Source organism: Sapajus apella, unplaced genomic scaffold (genome assembly GCF_009761245.1).
Source record: "Sapajus apella isolate SASKATOON/1434 unplaced genomic scaffold, GSC_monkey_1.0 scaffold61, whole genome shotgun sequence".
Taxonomy (NCBI): domain Eukaryota; kingdom Metazoa; phylum Chordata; class Mammalia; order Primates; family Cebidae; genus Sapajus; species Sapajus apella.
The window spans coordinates 1,353,873-1,378,964 of NW_022437001.1; the positions used below are offsets into that span (position 1 = coordinate 1,353,873).

A 25,092-nucleotide genomic window follows, 5' to 3' on the forward strand; every position below is an offset into this window, starting at 1 on the left:
TTATCTCTATCTACTAGTCATAAAATTTGTTGGCCACCCACTATGTATTTGTCTCATCTCCTACCTCTACCCATCACAGCTTTCTCGTCTTCTGATTAAATAAAAGAATTAGCCTCTTATTTGATAAATCATTGTATGAGTACCTGTGTCTCAGAGTTTCTGAAGTCTGGCAATAGAATATCCTCTGCTAGTTGAGAAAACATGGAGGCTTACCCATCACCAAATCTTCCACATGCCAGAGACTGCACTGAAAGAACACTGAGTTCTTTCATGTAGTTAAAAGAACTCAGTGCTTGCCCTCTGGGAGCTCAACATCTGGAAACAAACCTACAGAGGGAGAAACTGGCAAGAAGAAAGAAACACACTAGAAATAGCATCAGTCTTAAATGATGCACAGTGGGATTTGGGCTGAGGTGCTGCTCTGTAGTTATGGCCTGGTGTTAGTAGGTTTGATAGCTAAAACTAACATGCTTTTACCTTGTAAGATTTCAGATCGAATATAGTGGTTGAGAGCCTGGGTTCTGGGGTCTGACTTCTGGCTCTGCCACTTCTATGTGTCACCCTGGCCAAACTGCGTCATCTCTGTGCTTACCTTCACTGTAACATGAGGATCATAATAGTATCTACCCTAGGAATGAGAGGATTCAATGGCATGTGTGTGTGACAGGCGGCACACCTCCTGACACAATAAATACTCACTGCCGACCCTTCCTTAAGCCAAAAAGAAGCCTCTGAAGGCCCAGCTGAGACAGGTGTACTGCATGAGTACCAACGATTGCTGCCTTCTTCCAAACGAGAGCTGCTGTGGCTAATCCTGAGATCCTTTGTAGTCATTTAATTACAAAGATGTTCTGGAACATACTTTCTTCAAGACAAGTTAGTCTTTTGAGTTTTTAAGTTAATCTTTGATGGTATCACACACAATCAGTTGCCTCTTCAGGGCACTTCCAGAAACAAATTTGAAGGCCAGCATGTAGCAGGTAACATTTTAGAGGAGACGGGTATCACTGCCTCTCTGAAACTTTCTATTGATACCCATCCCCTCCCTCCTCCTTTGAGTTCAACACATGTTAATTAAGCATCACTATTTTTTAGGTTCTGTATTCGGCCTCAGGGATACAAGGGTGAACAATTTCTATCCTCATGAAACTTGCAATTGTGTAGAAATACATGTGAACAAATTCAATCCGTTGTGATAGAAGCACCGATGGGAGTGTGTAGGAGGTCAGAAAAGGTACACAGAAAGAACAACAAGGAAGGTTTCACAGAGGTGGTGACATCTCACCAGGATTTTGAAGGGAATAAGAATGGGGAGACTCAGAAAATCAGCATGATTTGCACAGGAGAACTAGACCAGAGGTGTCAGGGAGTGGGGTGCTTGGTAGGAGATGAAATTGAAGATGTAGGCAAGAGCTTGATCATGTAAGAGCTTGGCCTTTGTCGTGGGAACATCAGGGGCCATTGAGGGACTTCGGGTAACAGAATGCCACAGATTTACATTTTTAGCAGAATCAACCTAGTATAAAAGACAAACTTGAAAAGGGTTTGCAGATGCTGGCAGATTCCTGTGACTACTGCTGATTCATTGAGAGCAGAGATAGGGTCCTATTTGTCTCTGTATCCCTATTGTTTAGTGCTTTATAGACATTTAAGAATTTTTTTGGAGTAAAGACAGTCCAAGTTGAATTTTCCCATTCTGTGTCCTATCCTCAGAACATGCTGACCTGACCTCCATCTGTCACAAGCAGCTTGACTAAGATCCTAGGAAATTCCTTTGTTTCTTGGCATTCTTTTACCTGGTACTCTCCCTGTTTACTAGCCCCTCTGTACAGCTGTAGTATGTGGTGATTGATGCTTATAATTCTGACCTTGAAGTACTTCATGCCTTCTAAATCATGAAAAAAAAGATTAAAGCATATTCAGTATCACTGTAATGTTTGTGTGTTTTGCCGCCTCCTTCTTCTCTGCAAAGTGGTGGTTTATGAAGTGCCCATGCACTTGTGTGTACACGGACACAGTGAGAATATGTGATCGCCCTCAACTCTTCACCCACAAGGAGGCTAGATGCATGCTCAAAAATAAACAAAATAACCTGGGTTCTCTTCATGCCTAGGGAGGAAGCAGCTTGGCCCCAGAGGCAAAGTGGCTTGAAATGAGAGCAAAAGCAGTGGTTAGGAAAGCAGAGGGAATGATAAAGCAGAACTGGTATAGACCAGGGAGAAAGGCAGCTTATGAGCCAGCCCTGGCTGGCTACATTCTGGCCCCGGTAAGAGCAAAGCCCAGGGTCAGGACTCCAGCTTCACGTTCTGTGTGCCTGGACCCAAATCATCAGGGTTGGATTTGGCAGGATTACCATCTATATTTGTATCTCAGTAAGAACCACTCAGTAAAATGCCAAACATTAAGCAAGTGAAAACATCAATAATTAGAGCTTCCTGTTCCCCACACATCTTTTCTTGAAAACCTTTATTGCTGCAGAGCTGACGTTATTAGGCACAGAATGAAGAGCTCCAAATATTAACTGTGAGATGGCTCCATCTTATAACCTGAGACCTGAAAAAGAAGGGTGTGATGTTGTCACTAGAAGGGAGATTTGTTTGGTTTTTCTTTGGTGACTGCATATTGCAGTAAGTAGAAATGCCCTTTACATTTTGTCATACGGATTTCTTTTTAAAATCTGTGTGTTTGGTCAGCACTCATCATCCCAGCCCAAAGAGCCAGTCCCTGAACCACAGAAGTTCTCTTGGGCACCTCTAGGCCAGGGCATGTGTGGGCTTTACAGGCAGCTTCACCACTTGCCAGTTCTGTGAATTTAGGCAAATGTTTTAGACTCTTTGGATCTTCGTGTTGTTTTTTTTTAATCTGAAATATTGGAATAATACAGATTCCTTAATTTGCAGGGTTGCTATGAGGCTGAAATAAAATATTGAATGTAGAAATGCTCAATTAGAAAGCCTTATCTATAGAAATAGTATATTAAATATACCAAAGAACATCATAAATATCCTCGTAAAACGTAGAAATATATTTCATCTGCAAACATGACATCTTCCCAAATTTTCCCAAAGTAGAGTAAGGAAATGAACTATTTACTGAGTCTCTACCTTAGGGCAGGTGTTCCAGCTATCACATTATCCATTCTGCAAAGTAGATCTTAAATCTCAATTTTAGACACAAGGAAATGGAGGCTCCTAGTGCCAGACGTAGCAAAAGTGGAATTCAGACCTGACTTAAGAACTGAATGCTCTTTCTCCTAGGCTACATTGTCTCTTGTTGTCTGTCTAGTTCCAAACCCCCAGGGTTCTTAAAAGCTGTTCACATCCTTTGGTGCTGGGAAGTGTGCTCGCCGTTTCTTAGTCATTCACTCCTGTAAGGGGGGCAGGGTGGGACCCAGAAGGAACTGGAATGCCAGGCGCTCCTGGAGAGTGAGCAGCATGGTGTGTGGCGCAGGCCCTCCATAGGAGTTCCACTTTTAGGGAGTTGGCCTGGCATAGACAGAAAGCCAGGCAACAGCTGTGCCACATTTCCTAGCCCTTGAGAAAATGGCTATAGCCCTGTCGTTTTCAGAAGTTCTTTCTTTTTCTGTCAAAGTAAAGCAACCCTTCATCAGAACTTCTCTCAGGAATCAGGGCCTCTTGTGTTTTCTGACCGGCCCTTCATTCTGTTTGTAGAGGGAGTAAGATTAGATTTATTCTATGTAGTAAGCACTCTGCTAAGCTTTTCTGGGACTCTTCCTGTTAGCTTTGATGCCAGGCTTCGGGGAAAGGAGTCTCCGATGTGGCAGTTCATTAAGTGCCCAGTGGGACCCACTGCTGCATGCATTTTCTTTTTTATATCCTTTCTCTGAGTCCCAGGCAAACAGAGTCAGCTTGTGAACTAGAGCTGCCCACCCAGAGAACCAGAGAGAATGCCTGTTGAAGGGCCAAGTTGCATATTCAGCGAGGATGTCAGTGTGTGGGAGAAGCATTTGTTCAGCCTGCGGTCCTGAGAGGAACTGTGTTGTGTTCCCATAGGTTCTCAACAGGAGGTGTGTAGAAGCAGCGGTGATGACAGGCCTGGCTCTGAACTGCCACATAAACAAGAAGTCCTTGTTTGACAGGAAGCACTACTTCTATGCAGACCTCCCTGTAAGTACACTTTGCGATCCACCCCACTACAACTTCTCAGAGCTGAGCCAGCCCTGCTGTGGGGGGTCGGAGCGAGGAAAAGGGGCTGTGCCTCTCATGTTTTCAGCCAGCACTGTGTCCATCCCAGCGGGAAGTTCTGCCTGGCCCTGATGCAGGCAGGTGCCCCCGATGTTTACTAGATTGGATGCAATTGTCTTGATTGCTGACTTCTTGCTTGCCTCATGCTTCTGGTGGCTCGCTCATAATTGCACAGGGAGTAGAAGTCAGTGTTCTCAGGCTCAGCCGGGCTGTGGTATTTGGTGCTAATTGCCTGTTAGTACTAAAGCTAAGCCTCTGGCTGATGCAACAGTAAATGCATACTGTAGCTCTGTCGGAAGAGGGAGAGCGTCTCGCTTTTAAGTTGAAGTTCCCAATAATAGGGCTGTCTCCTTTGGAGACATTTCTGTCATCTCACAAGGAGCAAGTAAGTGGACAATAGTAAGCGGAAACATGGACAGAAGCCTGGACCAAGAACAGTAATTGGCTGAGCAGTAAACTCTGTATTGACCCGCTTTTTTCCGAAAATTAAAAAGTTTTTTTTCTTCAAACCACACCATGTGAGTGAGAGCCAATTTTTCATACTATTGAACTGGAACAAAACTGAAATGTTGAGTGGGTTTCCCGAAATAATGTTTCGTTTGATCTGATTCGGAAAAACAACAGTAATGATGTTGCTTCACCTCGTTCTCCTTAAACTGAAGGTTGGGGTAAGCTGTTTTTTAGTGGGTGAGGGCACGAGTAGAATTAAATAAAAAATCCAAGTAAGACCTGCATTCTTCAGTGGCTGCTGCTTTTCCCCTCTGGCCTCCAGCCTCTCAGCAAGCCCACTGTTTCACAGGGCAGAAATAATTAAACTCCATTTCTTCATCTTTTAGGAGTGACAGTTTGGTTGAGGTGGGAGATTTAGTAATAATATGACTAAAATGAGATGTTTTGGTCATCTGTGGCTTTCTGGTCTTTCTGGCCCAGATAGTTCAGATAATCCAAGTTTCATGAGACATACTTATCTAATAAAGCATTCGTTGTTTATGAAATTCAGATTTAACTGGGCATCCTGTATTTTATCCATCAATCCTAACCAGAGCTTAGTTTTACAAATTGAGACTTCCTGTCTTAGCATAGAAAATGGGTTACCCTTTTGCAGGGTTCTCAAAATGTGGTCCCCCGGGCACTAACATCATCATCTCTGGGAACTGGTCAGAAACATAAATTCTCAGGGCCCACCATCAACCTACTGAATCGGAAACCTTTGAGGTCAGGCCAACCAGTCTATGTTTTGACAAACACAGTAGTATTTCTGAGACACAGATTTTGGAGCCTAACCACCTGAATTCAGACGCTGACATTGTTGCTCACTAGCTTTGTATGTGGCTTTGGGCAAGGTCCTGATCCCTCCGTGCCTTGTTCCTCTTCTAGGGTTGTTGTGGAATTAACTGAGCATTACACAGTGAGAGCAGCGTCTGGGACCTAGCAAGTGCTGCAGATGCCTTTGTTCTTATTCTCTGTTCTTCTTCAATTCTCCACATTGACCTGCCATCTCTTTAGTGCATATTGATGCATGTGTCCATTTGAAAGTAATTCTTCCTTTCCACTTAGAAGCAGGTGAGGGATCCTTGCAAGATCCGTCAGTGCTTTAGTACCATATGCTTTCCGTTAACGGAGGGTGAGTGTCACAGCATTTTCTGGCTAGAGGAGCTAGGGAAGTTGGGTCAGGGAGGGCAGCTACCATGATTGATTCCTTTAAAAAGCAGAAACCAAACAAGCTTAAACACACACTAGCAACTGCTGTTGGCCGTGTGAAGAATAGATGGCAAAGTGCTTAGCCAGCATTCCGAATAAGGAGGGTCTGCCAGGAGCCCGGTAATGAGATGCAGAGTTTAGGCTAATGAGCTGGACGGAAACAGTAAATTCTTTTCTTAGGGGCCCCTGACAATGAGATTATTGTTGTTCCCCAATACAGCACTTTAGTGAGGGTGATGGGATGAATTCGTGCTGTTTCTTGCATTTATTGAGGGTGGAGGATTTGGGGAAGGTGAAGGGATGACGGCAGGAACAGAGGGGACCAGGCTCAATGATGGCTGCAATGCAGCAACTAATTTTTCTTCTCCTTTTATTTTTCTCGTTACTGTTTTTGCTTTAAGTAAGCCTATCTTTGTGTGATTGTAAAAGGGATAGTAAACTGGATCCTAGCTTTTATGTGTTGACCAGTGACTGTGTGTACCCTATGTTTGTGTGCAGGCAGGCTACCAGATTACGCAGCAGAGGCTCCCAATTGCTGTGAATGGGAGCTTGACATATGGCGTCTCTGCAGGGAAGGAGCGGGGTCAGGTGATCCCCAAGACGGTGAGGGTCAAGCAGATCCAGTTGGAGCAAGACAGTGGCAAAAGCCTCCACGACGACCTAAGATCTCAGACGCTCATTGATTTGAACAGGGCGGGTAGGCTCGGAGTGTTTTCATTACTTCTCCTTCCCACTTCAGTTCTTGGATTGTAGGCCCCTCTTTTCCCCACCAGAGTTTTCCTAAACAAATTGATAAAGCAGTCACAGAAGCCTGACAGATGGAGACCAAAATATCAGCATTGGGATTGGCTTAGGTGATTAGTGAGCATGGCTTGAACTGTGATCACTGTTAGGCTTGCTAATAACTCACCCCTGAAGTTAGACAAACTTAACCACCTAGTCGCAGACCCAGGAGCTAGATATTTTAAGCAGTCATTAAAAGGGGTGAAACAGTTAAAAATCGAAAAGTAGGGCTTAGGGGTGGTGGCTTACACTTGTAATGCCAATGACTCAGAAAGCTGAGGTCAGAGGATCAGCCGACGCAGAGTTTGAGATGAGGCTGGGCAACACAGCGAAACCTAGTCGCCAAAAAAACTAAAAACAGCCAGGTGTGTTGCCATCCACCTGTAGCCTCAGCTATTTAGGAGGCTGAGGTGGGGGGATCACTTGAGCCCAGGAGTTCAGAGGTGCAGTGAGCCATGATCGTGTCGTTGCACTCCAGCCTGGGCAACAGAATGAGATGACACCTCCAAAACGAAAAAAGTGCAAGGGAAGAATGATTCAGAAGCAAGAACCACTTTGAGAGTCCTTCAGTAAGGCAATGTTTCCTGAAACTTAGGCCTACTTTTTCTGCTGGTGAAATTGGAGAGCTGCAGTGAGGCTGACTCTGCCTGTCTTTGGTAGGAGTGGGCCTTCTGGAGGTGGTCCTGGAACCCGACTTGTCCTGTGGAGAAGAGGCGGCAACAGCTGTCAGGGAGCTGCAGCTGATCCTTCAGACCCTGGGGACCAGCCAGGCGAACATGGCAGGTAGAAGCCACAAAAGCAGCATTCTTCTTTCCCTCTCCCTTCCTGCCTCCTAGAACTTCTGTGACTTCAGTTTTATTTTCCATCATCAGTTATATTGATGTCGTTTGCAGCCATTTTGTCCCCAGCCTTTTGCAGTCCTGTTTTGGTTTTTTTTTTTTTTAGAATTTTCCTCGGATTCTTTACTGAGCCCCCAATCAAATATAAATATACGACCAATAACAGTGCAGAGACACCAAGCCCTTAATGAAATAATGGCTTTGAACAGTTCAGTCTTTCTTAGGAAGAAGACACTGTGTTTCTGAAGAACACTTCTTAGTTTGTGAGTTCTGTATAGATAGCACTTCATCGTTAGTTGCATCTTTCCTTTGGGTCTGTGTCTTGTGTTTTGTAGATTTTTCATCCATATACAGCTGAAGCCAAATTATATTGACTATAAGCCAAGATGATGAAAACTTTAACCTGAGATAAAATCTTAATTGAGTAGAAATATAGGAGGAAACTAAAACAAAAGAAACACTTGCACCCTTGGGACCAAGCAGACTACACATTTTAAACGTTTGCAAATTGCATATAAAGATCACAGGTTTTAGTCACACTCAATTTCTTCATGGCTCTAGGTGTCCTTTGCCCTGGCCTGGTATTGCTTTGTTCTTATGTAAGTCCCTAAAGGGTAGTCTCTGCCATTGTTTTATCCTGTTCTCTGTTCCTTGGGACTTTTTGGAAACTTCTGCCACCTTCAGAGCACTTCTTGATGGAGAGGAGACAAAATACAGGTTCTGCATCTACAATTGCATTTTTCTATAGCACAGTTCAACGGTCACAGCAGGCGCCCAGGAAATGCTGTTGATGATGATGTTCATCTCCATGCTGGTTGATAATACTGTTTACCAAGCTTAGCATGTCACATAATGTATTTGCACGTTACAGGGGGACTTCTGGATTTGTAATGCCACATTTGTCACATAGGATATTACAAGCAACATATTATAACATCCGAGCCTTGGTACATGTTGAATCTGAGGACAGAACTTGCTTATTTGCTTTTATCTTTAAGCTAAAGACTGGAAAAATACAGCCACATGAGTTTGAGTGGCATAAAGGTTAGCTGCCTACAAATTTCTTTATAGAGACGATACTATCTTTTAGTGTAAGAAAATTCTCAATTTGAGATGCCACTATTTTTTTTTAATCCACAGAACAAAAATGAAATATAGGCAAGTTGGATAGTTATCCATTTACGTTCCAAGTGTTGATTGCTTTAAGAAAGTTTTTACTATCCCATACTTCTTCAAAATAACTGTGATTCCTACTAACCCTATGGGATCATAAATAGGCCACCTGTTAGCTAAGAAATAGTCCCATATGGGTCCTTGCCAAGAGATAAACCATAGTGGCAAGAACTCATCAGTCAGTGACAGCTGAGAGTGTTCATTAAATCTCATTTGCTGTGACACTTTTTGTTTCTTTGAAATACAAATCCAACAGCTTTGAGCACAGCAGCCAAGTAGCTTTGGTTGTTCTAAAGTTCTGTGGGAGCTGAGGTTGGCCTGGAGTCTGTAGGGAGCCAGCTCTTTGGTGCTGTGAGCATTTCATCGGCCCCCTCTCCTTTGCCCATCCCTCTGTCCCACCCCCCACCCACTTAGGAACACTGTGTTGGCCTTGCAGCTTGCTGCTCAGGAGCTGAGGGCCACCCTGAAGAGGTGACATTGAAGACTAGTGGACACCGAGGGTGCTGTGGAAAGAAGCCTAATTGGTTCTAGGCTGTAGTTCAATGAGTTCCTGATAGTTTTGCTGATGAGCATAGACCAGCTCAGCCCAGGTTCCAAGTCATTTCCTTCTCAGTGGACAGCCTTTGGCCTCTGTCGAGGAGATGCCCAAAGTATTAATAGTTTGTTAAGTTGAATGTGTACGGAAGTAGACATGCTAAGTGTTTCAATGATAATAATATCAACAAGTTGGAACTTGTTGTACTCTTCAGTTCACTAGGCATTTTACAATTAATTATCTCATTTAAATTTTATGACGTTGCTGAGAAATAGGTGGTAGAGTCTGCCTGTTGCAGGTGAGGAAACTGAGGCTTAGAGAGGTGGGGTTATTTGTCCAGGGCTCACAAGAAGTGGCAGAGCTGGGACTTGAGCCCAGGTGTGTCTGGGTCCTGGAGCCCTTTCTCTAAGCACAGCATCATACCACTTCCTAGTGGCAGCCACGGCAGTGTCATGACCATCACAGATGCGAACTCAAGATAGGCAGGATAGCAAGGTGGGGTGCCAAGGGCTGCCAGCTCCTGGATCTGGCTTGGAATCCTGTCCTGCAACTTCTAGCTGTAGGTGCCTGGGCAAAATGTTTTATTTCTCCGAGCCTCCCTTTCCATGCTTAAAAAACAAGCCCCCAAATAATTTTGTATGGAAAGGGAAAAGAAGAAACCAAAGAGGAAAGGAAGTCATCAAGGCCATCTGATAGATTTGGGGCAGCAGGCTGAGAGGAATGACTTTGTGGGAGAAAACATAGAATTCCAGTTTGAATAGGTTAAGTTTGAAATGCCTCGGGAGTGGCTCAGTGGCTTTGTCACCAAAACCAACAGTCTCCAATCATTTTAGCTCCAGAGAAGTTAAAAACTTGGAAGACAATTTTTCCATGGATTATCTTAGAATCTTGGAAGGCTGAAGGAGGGGTTTTACAGGATGATTCAAGTGCATTACATTGATTGTGCACTTTATTATTACATTGTAATATGTAATGAAGTAATTATACAACTCACTATAATGTAGAATCACTGGGAGCCCTGACCTGGTTTTCCTGCAACTAGATGGTTCCATCTGGGGGTGATGGGAGACAGTGACAGATCATTAGATGATAGATTCTCATAAGGAGCACAAAGCCTAGTCCCTCTCATGCACAATTCACAGTAGGGTTCTTGCTCCTATGAGAATCTATTGCCGTGGCTGATCTGACAGCAGGCAGAGCTCAGAGGGTAATGCAAGCGGTAAGAAGTGACTGTAAAAACAGATGAAGCTTGACTCTCTTGCCCACCACTCACCCCCTGCTGTGCGGCCCAGTTTCTAACAAGCCACAGACCAGTACCTGTTCATGGCCCCTGGGTTGGTGACTTCTGACTAAAGCTATATTGTAGGGAATGAATGTACTAACGTCTAGAAAATGTAGGATAGGGTCTGGAAAATAGCCTGTGCTGGGTACTTGTTAGGTACTCTTATTAACAATAATAAGTAGTAATACTTTTATGGAATTACCACTCATCTAGATGAATGAGCTTTGTAAAATATGTTCAGTAAAATTTGGTCACCTTTTTTTTGGTCAAACCTTGTTATTTTTCAGCGATCAGAACAAGATGGCTTAACAGACCTTCCCCACCACATCTTTGGGCCCCTGCTGTTTGCAGACACAGTTTCTATCTTGATGTTACATTTCTGTTGTGTGAATGTGTTTTAGAGAAAAATATGAAACTGTACTGTATCACAGTGCTCAGTGGTATAGTTTTTTTAGTTTTGCTGTTATAAATCTCTACTTCTAGAAGATAGAAATTGAGCCTGATGACATTTTCATGATGTGTGAATGAAGGCTCTCCCTCAGTGGTGTGGAATGCATTGAAGTAAACCTAACTAGTAAAGCTTTTGTGCACTTGAGGCAATTTAACTTAATTTGTTTAAAAGGTATTTTGTCTTCACTGGATAGCACGTCTTTTGTTAATGTTTGATACTGCATTTGAATCCAAGCTAGCGAACTCTCTTTCAACACGGCAGGATACTAAATGATTCCTCTCAGGTATTTATGTAGTGTAGTCTTCTCTGGGAGAGACTGAAACTCATGCTTTTATTCCTCTTCCAAATTAGAATTCTAAATTGTGAAAGATACTTTCATTTTTAAAAGGAAGCAAGGTCCAATTGATGGTTCCCCGAGTTCAAAAAAAGTTGTCTCCCAAGTATTGCGATTTGGTTCGATGGAGCTCAGCACACTTTGGAAGTTTTCCTTTGAGCTTAATGGGGCTTTCAGAGGATTCCAACTGCAGATTAGTCCTATTCAGACAGAACTGTAGAACTTACCGGGAACCTACTGTGAGACAGAAGCCAGTCTGCTTACTCATTGCTCGGGAAGATGCCAGAGTTCTGGCATTCATCACTCAATAAGATTTAATTTATTGAACAGTCACCATGTGCCAGACCCAGCTCTAGGTTCCACACAAGACATTGTTCCTGCCACATGGATTTTATATTTGTAAGGGTGACAAATAATTACAGCAACAAATGCTTCAAGGAAATAAACGGGGTGCAGTGCTACAGAGTAACACTGGAAGGTGACAGTGTTGTTTTTTAAAGGCCCCTCAGAGGAGGTGACAATCATTTAAAACCTGAAGAATGACTCAAGGCCCACGCAGCATAGAGCCAGGAGATGAGCATTCCAGAAAACCGCTAAGACCACGGCCCTGAGGTGAGAAAGAGCTGGGAATGGGCCCTGGGGTAAGCAAGGTACCACAAGCCCACTGTGCCAGAAGCAGAAGGAGCAGTGGCATCAGGTGACACTGTAAAGGCAGGCAAGGGCTAGATCAGAGATAATGGCAAGAAGTTTAGCTCTCAACCCAGGTGCAGTGGTAATCACTGAAAGGCTTTTAAGCAAGGGAAGGACATAGTCTGATTAATATTTTAGAAAGCGCTCTGGGTGCTCTGTGGGAAGTGGATTTCAGATGGGTAAGAGTAGAAGCCAGGAGACCAGTTAAGCTTTTGCAGTAGTTCGGATGGAAGATGATGCTGTTTGGACGGCACTGGTGGCAGTGAAGATGAAGATGGAGAGAGAGGTACATACAAGATGGTTTTTAGAAATAGGCTGGTGTGAAGGTAAGAGACAGGGAAGAAGCAAAAATGCCTTTAGGACAGTTGGAGGAGCTAGATGGTGGTGCTGTTTACTGAAATTGGAAGATGAGATGAGAATGTCTTCGTGCAGGGCCAAATCAGGATTTTGTTTTGGAAACTGAGATGCCCGTGAGACCTCCAAGTGCAAGTGGAGGTGTCAAATAGATATCAGAGCCACAGGTGTGGAGCTGAGAGGGGTGTGGGCTAAAGAGAGAAATGTAGGCATCATCAGCACTAGGTGGTGTTTAAAACTGTATCCGCCTACCCAGAGAGTATAGATAAAGAAGAGGATTCTGGGCTTGGCTGGGAAGGAAGGCATCAGCAAATGAAATGGAACCAAAGTGTCCAGAGGAGGAAAATTGGGAGCAAAAGATGGCAGAAGCTGAGCTAGGAAGATATTTCAAGAAGAAAGGATTGGTGGTTGTGTCACATGCTGCCGAGGTGTCCAGTAGGTGAAGACATGTGTGTCCTGTATCCACTGGATGTGGCAGCCATGAAATTGTTGGTGACTCTGACAAGGGCATTTTTTAGAGAGATGTGGAGAGAAGCCAGGCTGACATAGGTTTAGGAATAAATGGGAAGTGACATAGTGGAGACAACGTGTGCAACAAACAAAACTTGTTTAAGAGGCTTTGCTGAAAAAGAAACCAGAGAAATGATAGCTGAGTGACTGATAGAGTGAGAACTGGGTTCAAGGGAATACGTTTTGGGGTTCTGTTTGTTCATTTAATGAGAAATCCTATTGCATACGTGTATGTCAGATGGAATGCTGAGAAAGAGTCATGACTGGTATGGGAGAGAAGGGATAACTGAGAGGGATGCCCTTGAGAAGCCAAGAGGGGGTTAGAATCCAGCCAGTCCTCAGGGGCCTTCCATTCCGGCCTTAAAGATGAGGCCAATGCACAGTAGACTATGGTCACATACTGATTTCTGTAGTATAGTTTGTGAGTATTCTGATAGTTTAAGGGACCCACCAGTGCAGGCCAGTTTGCTGAGGAGGGCTTCTAGGAGGAGGCAGTAACACACAAGTGCGACCTTGAAGGACAAGGAGAGGGACAGAAGCTCTGATAGAGTGTGCTGGTGGAGCAGACAGGGATGTGTATGCAGAAGGCTGCCCTGATTGGAGGAGAGCTTTCTCCCGGAATGAGCAGTGGAAAGATACAGGTCATGTCGACCGAAACCCGATGAGAGCTACAGAGCGCCAAGCAGAGGAGCTGAGATGATCCAGTAGGAGCTGTCTGTGCTCTCAAGTGAATAGCAGGAATGATGAACCCAGATTGTAGCAGGATGAAAGTCACAGCCACATTGCAGTCCCCAGACAAGGAGGGAACTGTGTTAAGAGTCAGGATGTGATTTTATAACCTAAGCCTGAAGTTTGGAGACCTCAGGCAAGGGTGGTAGCCACAGAAATGGAAAGGGAGTGGAAGGCATGAGGGATATTTGGAGGCTTTCAAACTGGTAGGGGCCAGTTGCCAGTTAGGGTAACAGGAGCAAAGAAAACAGAGAAGTTGAAGATGATCTCAGCGTGCCTAGACCGAGAGTCTCATGATGTCAGGAATAGTTGGGGCTTCCGGAGATGCTGCAGATACACACAACTTGCCAAAAGAAGGGATTACAAATAAGGGGCTACAGAATTCTTGTAAAAGTGTTGAGAAGTCTGTGCTGGAGAGAGAGTCATGTCTGAGCTAAGAGGCATCTTTTCCCTGTCAGCATGGGTGGCAATTGGGCGAGCCCTTCCCTTTCTCTGAGGGTGAGTGGCAAGGTGTCAGCCGCAGGCAGCTGCCAACGTCCAGCTTGGTATAGGCCCCACAACCCAGCACTGGGAGAATGACAGAGAACCAGTTCCAAGGATCTCCTTTTCTCGACATGGAATTCATTTTCACTACTTTATTATTTTAAGATGCTTTTGCTTTGGAATATTAAATTAATTTATTCAGCCCATCCAGACACTCAGGTTTGGCAGATTACTTTTTAATTTAAAAACTTAACTAGGAACATAAAATCCAGAATTTTGTTTTCTTACTTTGTCCTCTTGTAAATGTTGTAAATGAAGTTGGAGAACAAAGGATCTGAGCTTTACTTTCTAGGGTGCCAAATGTGCTTCTTTCTTACCTGCATCTATTTGTCTTGGGATTGTTCTCTCTCTCTTCCTCAAGAGCCTTTCAGTTCTCCCCACACATTGCCTGCTTCTTTAAGGCTTGCTGCTCCTAATCTGAGGGGCCTCGAGGGTCCAGGAAGTTCTTCCCAGCATGGGGTCAGGACCTCTCTGAGTCCTTCTACAGACTCCCGACTTCGTTAACAGCGCTTTCTGCTGTAGCAAATCCTTACAGCAGTCAGGAAGGATTTGGAGTCATGTTTGTGGAAGGAAGAGATTATTACAGTACCTGGAGGAAGGAGGAGGGGGAAAGCCCGGGTTTCAGCTCTTGCCCTTGAGCTGCAAATTCTCAAGGACTCTTCTCTAAATCTCCTGGAGTCACTGTTAGAAATCCATATTCCACTGGAGAGCAGTGTAGGGTTATCAGTCATTTTTGAGGACTTTCCTCAACTCAGCTCTTACACTTTGAAAAAAACTTCAGTAGAAAACTACATAGTCAATCTCCATTTTAATAGTCTTGTTTTTCTTATTTAGCACAGAAAAATGAGATCCTTCCAGCTGGTGTATCTAAAACTTCTCTTCCATTTGTGTATAAGCACTCACACCTATGTACACTCACATGTACAGGCACACACCGTAGATGCCTTAGGTCTGTAACTCCTCTTAAGTGGCCAGAGGTAGCAGCTGTGTACTTCAGAACCAACTGCGCCTTCTCTGAAGTCAGACTGCTGTAACTAAACAGCAGGTAGAGTTAGATGCTGCTTCCTTTGACATCCCCTGCCTTTAAAAGACAATGTCACCTCGAAGAATTTCTAAGGAGTTGTTTTTTTCTCTCTTTCCAGAGGGCCAGTTGAGAGTGGATGCCAATATATCCGTGCATCACCCTGGGGAGCCTTTGGGCGTTCGAACGGAAGTGAAGAATCTCAACAGCATCAGGTTCTTGGCCAAAGCCATAGGTGAATGCCAGCTGCCACTCCTCTTGTCTTTCTTCCTGTTGTTTCTTTCTTGCTGTGTAGCAAACAACCCAGAAGCTTAGTGGCTTACACAAGAACTACTTTCATTTGCACAGTTCCCTGAATCGGGTGGTGGTTCTGCTGGTCCTGCCTCGGTCACTCACGTGGCTGTGGGACACCGGCAGGCCAGCAGAGGCAAAGGGTCCGCAATGGCCTTTGTCATGCATTGGGGTCTCGGTGCCAATGTCTGCTGGGCTTCTCCATCCATGTGGCCTTTCTTCACTCACTTGCCTAGCCTAGACTTTCTTATTAGGCAGCGGGAGCATTTCAGGAGGATGAAGGCAGAAGTGAGCCCTAAGCTATAGAACTCACACGGTGTCACTTCCAACGTGTTCTGTTCAAAGCAGATTGAGGCCTGGCACAGTGGCTCATGCTGTAATCCCAGCACTTTGGAAAGCCAAGGTGGGCAGATTGCTTGAGGCCAGGAGTTCAAGACAAGCCAGGCAACATAGCAACCCATTTCCATAAAAAATTAAAAATTTAGCCAAGCATGGTAGGGTACACCTGTAGTCCCAACTACTCAGGAGGCTGAGGTGGGAGGATCGCTTGAGCCCAGGAGTTTGAGGTCATAGTGAGCTGTGATTGCACCACTGCACTCTAACCTGGGCAACAGAGCGAGACTAAGAAAAATAATAGATTGAATTCAAAGCAGACTTGAGGGGAAATTAGACTCCACCTCTTTATCAGAGGATCCACAAAACATCGTGGCTATATCTTACCATTTACTACCTTCTTTCTGACCGGTCTGAGATTTATGAAGTCATGGCTGTTCATTTTAGATTGACCATGGCTTGAACTAAATGGTCAATATGTTTTCCTGCTTTTTATAGTCTTTTTAATTGATACGTTTTGTGCTTATGCAGCCAAGTAGTAATCTTTCTGGAGCACATACTGTGGGTATTTCATTGATGACAAATGTATAATAATTAAAATAGTTTAGCATGATAAACATCTGGATAGTCCCATAGATATTGCTAACTGTGAATTACAGGGGAGGACCTTGGAGGACTAAAAAGATTTTTTAAAACCAAAGCAATCTAGAGAGGAAGAGGGAGGGTGGAGTTTGAAGTGTACCCATTCAAGAGTGCACAGAGACCAAGACAACAGAATGTGTTGCCAAAGTCTTCAGGAAAAAGGCATTAAAGTGGCCAAGGGAGTAACTTATGGGAGCAGAGAGGGAAGGGGTAGGTTCCCATATGAAGGCAGACTAAAGATGAACTGTTCTGCCTCCGGAAAGGGACATAATCCATGTTCCTGAAGCCATGACAGGTTTGAGTCAGGGAAAACCCTTATAAGCCAAGTTGGTGAGGGGGAAGCCTGGAATAAATGGGGGAAATTCCACCTCCCGCTGTAGGTAGTAGTGTACTGGGGCCGGTTATTTTAAGAGGTGGTGACGTTAACCTAAAAAAATAACAGCAGCCAGATTTTAGATAGAGTCATCCACAAGTTGTGAAGGAGACCCTGGCATTTTTTTGCCTGTTCCTAACCTCCTGTCCTATGAAGAACTCTTTGGAGGACCAATCTGAGGGAGAATTCTCCCTGTGGTCTGACTCAGAGTGGAAGAACCAAAGCTTTACTATTGTGGGCTCAATTCTCCAAGCCTGTGATTTTTTCCACCACCTTTTCCTCCGTGTCGGACCTTTTAGCCATCATCTCGTGTCAACCAAAGAGATCACTGGAGTTGGGGAGAGATGGGGAGCAATAAGTGACATGTTTTGGTGTTGCTGCCTCTTAGCAGCTCAGATAAAAGGGTTTAGATTTGGGCAAGAGAGGGTAGTACATGGTGGGAGGAAAATTGAGGTAGAGGCTCAAGCTATTTTCATAAAGAGGCTTAGCAGGCCGGGCTCAGTGGCTCATGCCTGTAATCCCAGCACTTTGAGAGGCCAAGGCAGGGGGATTGCTTGAGGCCAAGAGATTGAGACCAGCCTGGGAAACTAGTGAGACCCCATATCTCAAAAAAAAAAAAAAAAAAAAAAAGCAAAAGCAGCAACAGCTTAGCAGCTGTGGTTGTGTTTCGATTCCCACAGCTTCACTCATTCACTGATTTGATGGCGAGGAAGCACGGCATGGATGAGTGGCTCTTAATCATTTGGGGCTGTGGGTCTCTCTGAAAAGATAATGCAAATGCTGGACCCTCTCCAAAACCTGCACATATGCACACAACCCACACTTTGTATATAATTTTGGGGGTACCAGAGCCTTTGAACCCCATCCTGGGCTCCCAGGGTAAGGACCATTGGTAGGCAGCAATCCCAGACCTGGGTGTTGGGCCTAGCCCCACTTCTGCCAAGTTGCGTCGTCTGCATCGGTTGATGCCTGAGTTGTCTCAACACGGAGGGAGCCTGCCTTCCTAAGGCCCTTTCCAGCGCCAATATTCTATGATAGCAGTGAGAAGGAAACATCGTGTATAAGGGAAGGATTATTATGAACAGTCTTCTTGATTATTTTTTTTTTTTTACTTAAAGATTGAGAAAGGTTGTTTCTAATTACTGCTTGACTGGATGAAAGGTATAATCAAAATATGATGCTAAATTAGTGTGTTTTTCCTAGACTATGAAATTCAGAGGCAAATCAATGAACTTGAGAATGGAGGTGAAATTCTGAACGAAACGCGCTCATTTCATGAGAAGCTGGGGTGAGTTCGCATTGATGAGCATCCTGACCCCAGCCAGGCAGGATGCGAGAGGGCTGGGCTCAGCCGCTGACCAGCCATATGGCCTTGAAGGAGGCACTTAGGTTTCCTCATTAGTAAAATTACAAAAGTCCTGTACCCTACAGGGATATAAAATGCCCCAGGGCTGCTAGGAGACGTGAAGTGACCCAGACTGTGCCCCAGGGCTTAGTTGTAGGCCTTCCCTTCTCTGCTTCCAGCTTACCTGCCTTGTGGCAGAATCTTTACTTCTTTATTAATCTGTCTGACCTCTCCCAGCTGAAGCTAGAGATGGAACAGAATGAAGACCTGGTTGTAGAGATGCCTTGTTTTTGTTTAGATAACTTGGACCTTAATTTTCTGACTCAGAATTTTGAAGATTGTGTACTTTAAGCAGAATACTGAAAAAAAGCTCTAAAGCCGAGTTTGAGCTGGCTGAAAGCTGGATACATTGAAGTTATTTCTTTTTAAAAAAATCATTGTATACATTTTGCTTTCTTTATTCTTTTTTGAATGTATCCATTTCAGGTTTTCCCATGGAAGGCCACAGAATTTGATTTTGCCTGTGTCCTTTATTGGTAGGGAAGCCCTTCCCGGCATATAGGCTAGCCGATGCTACTTGCAGTGTTTAATGTTTTCTTCTTTATTCTAGGTGCACCGTGTCAATGAGAGACAAAGAAGCAAAACAGGACTACAGGTAGTAACTCCTTATGGCAAAATACCAATGCATATCGGGGGCTGGGGGTATTTCAAATTCATTTGAAGTTCAACATAGTGATACTGAACAATTTTTAGGAAGCACCTTTTGTCGTTGTTGTTACATGATGGGACATCTAGACTTCCTCTTTGACATGCACACTGAGAGAAGTACTAGTTTCTTGATTTGGTAGCCTCAGATGCCTTGTTTGACTGGTTCAGCTTTTGGAAGAACTTGTTCATCCGCTTCTGTGTCAGAGTTGTCATAGTTGAGCTGAGAGGATGGCAGTTGAGGTTGGGGCCTAGGCTGTGTTAGACTTCTGTTCAGTAACTGATTCAGTAATACACTGAATGAAGCTCCCTGAGAAAAAATGAGAAAAGAGATGTTGATAGCGTATGCTGATGGTAGTTCCCTTGAATCTCACGTGATGCTATTTCATCGATAAATTAAGTCGAACTACTTAATACGAGGCCCACAAAATAAAGCAAATAATAAGAACAGGCTTAAGATAAATTGAACCTTTCATTTTTTTTTCTCATCAAGGTTAGCAGGTTGAAGTTTTAAGCAGCAAAGTTGTTGAGATCAGCCCACCTTTCCTTTGTGAAGGGCAGAAAGATGCAAATGTAGCTGTTGTTACCGATGAGGATCAAAATTAGCCTGCTTATGTGGGAAAGAAGAAACTCATAAACCCTTAACATGAACCGCACCCCTAGAACTGCCATTGTGTGTCTGCTAGAGTCAAAATTATTTTAATTAACAGTGAGCTTCCCAGGTGAGTTTGTTCTCCCAGGAAGCCACTTTATTCCTGAGTGTTGCTCACTGCCCTGTTGGTGTTCCTTCCCCTGAGTGTGGAGTCCGGCTTTCCATCCGCCTGTGGCCTCAGGATGATGCTGCAAATGATAGTGAGCTGCAGGAAGCTTTCCCTGGGTTTTTTTCTTGCCTTCAGAAACCAGAGTAACTCACAAAAGAGATCTGGCAGTGAGGCCACGGGTTGCATACACTTCGAATCCATTCCCTCCGAACCACCACTTCTCCATACCCTGTTTTTCTACGTAAGCTCTTTGACAAAAATGGGCAGAGAGAAACCATTAGTGCTGAATGAGAATAGGGAGGGACATCTTGTTTCAAACGATTACATGCGCTGGTGCAGCTTCCACATTTAAAAAAAGTAATTCCCTTCATTTTGTAGAGCAGTTTTAGCTTTACAGTAAAATTGAATGGAAAGTCCAGAGTTCTCATGTACTCCCCCTCCCTGCTCTCTCCCCAGAGTCTCCTGTTATTTACCACAGTAATGCAAGATGCTCATTTGTTACAATGATGAACCGATGTGCACACCTCCTTATTGGCTAGAGTCCATGGTTTACACTAATCTTCACTGTTTGTGTGGTACATTGCATGGGTTTTGACATAGGCACAGTGACATGCATCCACCATCGTGGCACACCAAGAAGTTCCCCTGCCTCACTGTGCCCTGTGCACCACCTCTTCATCCCTCCCTCCCTCCGTCTCCTCCAGCTGCCACATTTTATTTAGGCAAAATCCATTCGTTTCTTCTATTTCTCAAGGGTATATTTTTTTCTTTCTATTTTTTTATTTATTATGTAAATGCTGCTAAAAATAGTAGAAATGTGGAAATGGAGGGAAAGTCATCTTTCATTCTGATAAGCAAATTGTTCTCATTTGGTCCTATTTTTTCCAGCCTGTGTCTTTACGAAGACATAGTCATGCATACATATGAATGTTTCTGTCAACAGTGGATCACGTATGCTACAGTGGTCCCATAAGATTCTAATATGGCGTTTTTACTGTCCCTTTCTCATTCAGACATGCTTAGGTACACCATTGCCACTGTGTTACAGTTGTCTACGGGATTCGGGACACTCAGTAGCCTAGGAGCAGGAGGCTGTTCCACATGGCCTGTGTGTAGTAGGCTGACCATCCAGGTTCGTGGGAGTGCACTCTGTGATGTTCCCATGATGACGTCACCTAACGACACATCTCTAAGAACATATCCCTGTCATGAAGCAACACACAACTGTGGACACAATTCCTGATGAACTGTGGAATGAAGTGTCCACAGTTATACATCCCAGTGTGCCTTCAAGCCTGTGTTGTGCTTCTTTCACTCATCTTATTGATAAGCATGGAGAAGGGTGGGTTTGGAGGTTTTGACACTTGTGCAAAGGCTTCCCTGGGAAACAGGATTGACAGAATAGGACATTTGAAAATACTTGCAAGTAACGTGGCATCTGCACACAGAAACATTCATATTACTGGGGTAAGTTTTGTTTTCTCATTAATCCAAGGACTCCACATTGAGGTCCCTTCTCCTTTGTTTGCCTAGGTTCATGCCGGAACCTAACCTGCCTCCCCTCCTGCTCTACGATGCCACATCTCTGCCCATAGGTGCAGACCCACGGCAAGTGATCGACATCGACCAGATCCGGGAGACGCTCCCGGAGCTCCCCAGCGTGACCCGAGAGAGGCTTGTCCAACAGTATGGGATGCTGCCAGAACACAGCTTCACTTTGCTGGTAGGTCTCAATCCGATGCCAAGACTGTCCCAGTGCAGCAGAGTCAGCAGTGCCCTACAGAGGCCCCAGCACACACAGGCCGACATGGGCTCTGAGTGGAGTGGGTACATGTCTTGGGTTGGGCTATAGATGTTACTGAGAAGAATAAGGTGTAGTAACCTTTGCTCATTACGCTTTATGGTGAATGCTCCTCATACAACCGGGAGATGAAACGCAATCTCGTGCTAGTCATTTGTTCAATGTAGAAATGAACACCTGCCCACAGAAGCTGTGGAGACTTCTTGAAGACTGTCCAAATGTTATGGATGAGTTTTTCCCACGTGTCTGAAGGACAAAAGGAAATCAATGCATAGGGCTTCTAGATGTCTGGCAGTATCGAACCATGACAGGGCTGGCAGGATGTTGGGTTCTCAAAAGCCAGCCAGTCGTTTTGCCAGTTTCAGAAGAAAACGTTTATTCCACACAAAATGCTGAAAACTCTGACTAAAAGTATCAGTCCTTTGAGGCCTGAGGCTGCGTCTGACAGGGCCGGTGGAGAGCCTGACACTGTTGAGATCTGCTTAGGGATTTTCTATCCTTTTCGAAGCTGCTTGGGGCTGTGTGGTTTTCTTTGTTATGACAGCATTAAAGTGATGCAGCATCAGTGAGTGTAGCATTTTGTCACAGTTGTCATCTTGTCTGTTAGGAAGGAAGTGGGAAGTTTTGTTGCTGCGTCTTCCAGGAAATCGGTACATGCCACACTCATTTTGGGGGAAGCAGGATCTGTGGAAACTCTCAATTTTTGCTTTTTAGATGGCCAATCATAACTACATTGGGATGCTGGAATATACATATTTATCTGTCTATTTATACACTTTCAATAACAGTATCATAGTATTTACAGTACAACGTAGGCAGTCAGATGTGTGTTGAATGATTGATTCTCTCTTTATCATCCTGATATCAGCTACTTGGAGAAGCAGAGTTGGTCACTGTCTCCTATGGGCTGCTGTTTTATCTTCTTCTTCTTCTTTTTTTTTTTTTTTTTTTTTTGAGACGGAGTTTCACTCATGTTACCCAGGCTGGAGTGCAGTGGCACGCTCTCAGCTCACCGCAACCTCCGCCTCCTGGGTTCAGGTAATTCTCCTGCCTCAGCCTCCTGAGTAGCTGGGATTACAGGCACGCACCACCATGCCCAGCTAATTTTTTGTATTTTTAGTAGAGACGGGGTTTCACCATGTTGACCAGGATGGTCTCGATCTCTTGACCTCGTGATCCACCCGCCTCGGCCTCCCAAAGTGCTGGGATTACAGGCTTGAGCCACCGCGCCCGGCCTGTTTTATCTTCTTCTTACCTCTCTGGCAATTACATCACTGTCTTTTAAGTACATATTAGTGTATGTTGCTCAGCATCTTGAAGGCAAGGACTGCTTCATCTTTTCTGTTACTCAGCGCAGACTTGCACATCAGCAGTGCTTAGTGCCACGCTTTGACTATGACTCAGTCAGCGTTCCGTACAGAGCACCTCTTAACCCAAAGCCTTTTACAATTCATGTATTTTTCCTAGGTTGATGTAACAAAACTATGTTTTAGTCTTATACACCTTCCCCACCACTTGACACTTGAGTTTCCAACCTACTTGAAATAAACTGTGAATCCCAGCCCTACATTTTATTATGATTTGTGAAATTACATAGGAGATGAGAGGAAGGGACCAAGGCTACTCAGCCTCAGAGACTTGTTACCTCCCTCCACTCGGCAGGAGGTGAAACTAAGCCTTTGAGGTAGTGTACGATGAACCAAGAAGCCAAGCTTTCTTTGCTCAAAATGTGATTTCAGAGAGAAATCCACTATATATAACATTAATTTGTGTGTGTGTGTATTAGCTGTCTCCATAAGAGAGTATTAGAAACTTTCAGAATCTCCTCTCAAGAATACAGCTGTTTCTGTTCAAGGGATTGTATGAGAATCTGTCCCCTTCAGAGGGCATGTCCATAGGATTGTCACTCTTGGCCATTGATGAGGGGTGATGAGGACAGCACCTCACCTCACTGAGCATAAGCTCCATGAGGGCAGGGACATTTTTGCATTTGTGTTTGTGTCCTTGTCTTCATTCATGGGTCCTGCATGGTACCAAACCTAATAGGCATTAAATAGGTGTTTGCTAGGGGCTGGCAAATGGGTGAGTCTATGTTTTAATAGTTTAAAGCCCTGTATAGGGAAACCTACCTTCAATTATGTAGTTCAGAACTTTTTTTTTTTTGTTTGGCAGCAGAAAGACAGAGTCTCTACTCTGTTGCCCAGGCTGGAGTGCAATAGCATGACCTTGGCTCACTGCAGCCTCCACCTCCCAGGTTCAAGCGATCCTCCCACCACAGCCTCCCGAGTAGCTGGGATTACAGGCATGTGCCACCACACCTGGCTAATTTTTTGTATTTAGTAGAGGGTTTTGCCATGTGGTTGAACTCCTGACCTCAAGTGATCATCCTGCCTCTGCCTCTCAAAGTGCTGGGATTACAGGTGTGAGCCACCACACCCAGCCTAGTTCAGCACTTTTATTAGCATCTTCTGTATAGCACATACTGAGACAGAAACAAAAGATTTTTTTTTAGTTTGTTTTTGCCTTCCAGGAGTTTATATACACACGCATGCATGTGCACACACACGTACCGCCCACTACAGTAACCAGCCCTGAGGACAGATTACACTAGGTAGATGTATAGTGCAGGATCAGGGCCCGCAAGACTTAGTGGTTAACTTGATTGGGATAAAAAGGGTGAATTTTTTGGCCATTTTTGAAAGGGTTTTTTTTTTTTTTTTTTGATACGTTAAAAATGTGCTTATTTTTATGGCTTTCAGATAATGTATTGGGTGATTAGTATTTTTCCTTTAAAGGGCTAGTATTTAAAATTTCCAAGATAGGTGAGATTAGAATGAGATAGGAATGGAAAGAGAATGATTCAGACAAATTGTTTTCCTGAAATTAGGCAGCCTGAGCCCTTTATGACTTTGTAATCATTGGAAGCTGCGTTACTCATAACATACCCGAAAATGATATGTACATGTTTTTTCCTGCCTTCATCAGAAACACAGCAGATTGCTGAGAAGGGCAGATGCACAAATCTAATGAACCATCTTTCAATTTAAAGAGTGCCCAGGAGTATTCATTAAATAAATAGCAGTAGTGGAGGTGTGCTTTGCAGAGCTGCGGCGCTGTGCTCCATGCCTTCGGATTGCTTATTAGATTAAGCATTGTGCCCAGGCCCACCCCCACACACACCTCCCCCACAAATGATTAAAAACTTCAGAATTTAACTCTAGTCTTTATCTTGTCATTTTATTGTGCAGTGAGCACCAAATTCGTCTTAATATTTGAACTCTATTTGAGTTCTATTTGAATAACAGAACTCTAACGTTATACTTTAGCGTCTACCACACAAACCTGACACATAGTAGGTACTCCGTGACTGGGTGGGCAGACAGGTAAGTGAATGAGAAGTTATCATGGCACACATGAAGATCCTGGGAGAAGCAGTGTTCCTGATAAAAGCATCTCTGTTTCCAAAGGTCAGATATATAAACCATGCTTCGACGACCCAGAGAATCATGGGGTATCTTGCCCCACCTAAAACTTCATCCTACTTAGCTAACCTTGTTTCTCGAGCTTATGTCAAGTTGCCTTGATTTCATATATATATATATATATATATATATATATGATTTTTATATATATATATATATATATGATTTATATATATATATATATGATTTATATATATATATATATATGA

The 25,092-nt window shown here is 44.0% G+C and overlaps 1 protein-coding gene across 3 annotated transcripts in view; it reads left to right on the forward strand.

Annotated features, from left to right (window-relative positions):
• Positions 1-25,092, forward strand: part of GATB (glutamyl-tRNA amidotransferase subunit B) — a 90,592-nt gene that overhangs the window by 37,679 nt on the left and 27,821 nt on the right. For 2 of the 3 annotated variants that reach the window (XM_032246411.1, XM_032246410.1), the window contains exons 3-9: positions 4,014-4,127; positions 6,405-6,603; positions 7,350-7,472; positions 15,272-15,385; positions 17,993-18,077; positions 18,745-18,789; positions 21,134-21,323. In XM_032246411.1, the coding sequence (XP_032102302.1) occupies positions 4,014-4,127; positions 6,405-6,603; positions 7,350-7,472; positions 15,272-15,385; positions 17,993-18,077; positions 18,745-18,789; positions 21,134-21,323 (870 nt within the window). The remainder of the gene's footprint in view (positions 1-4,013; positions 4,128-6,404; positions 6,604-7,349; positions 7,473-15,271; positions 15,386-17,992; positions 18,078-18,744; positions 18,790-21,133; positions 21,324-25,092) is intronic. The other variant, XM_032246412.1, reaches the window with a different exon arrangement.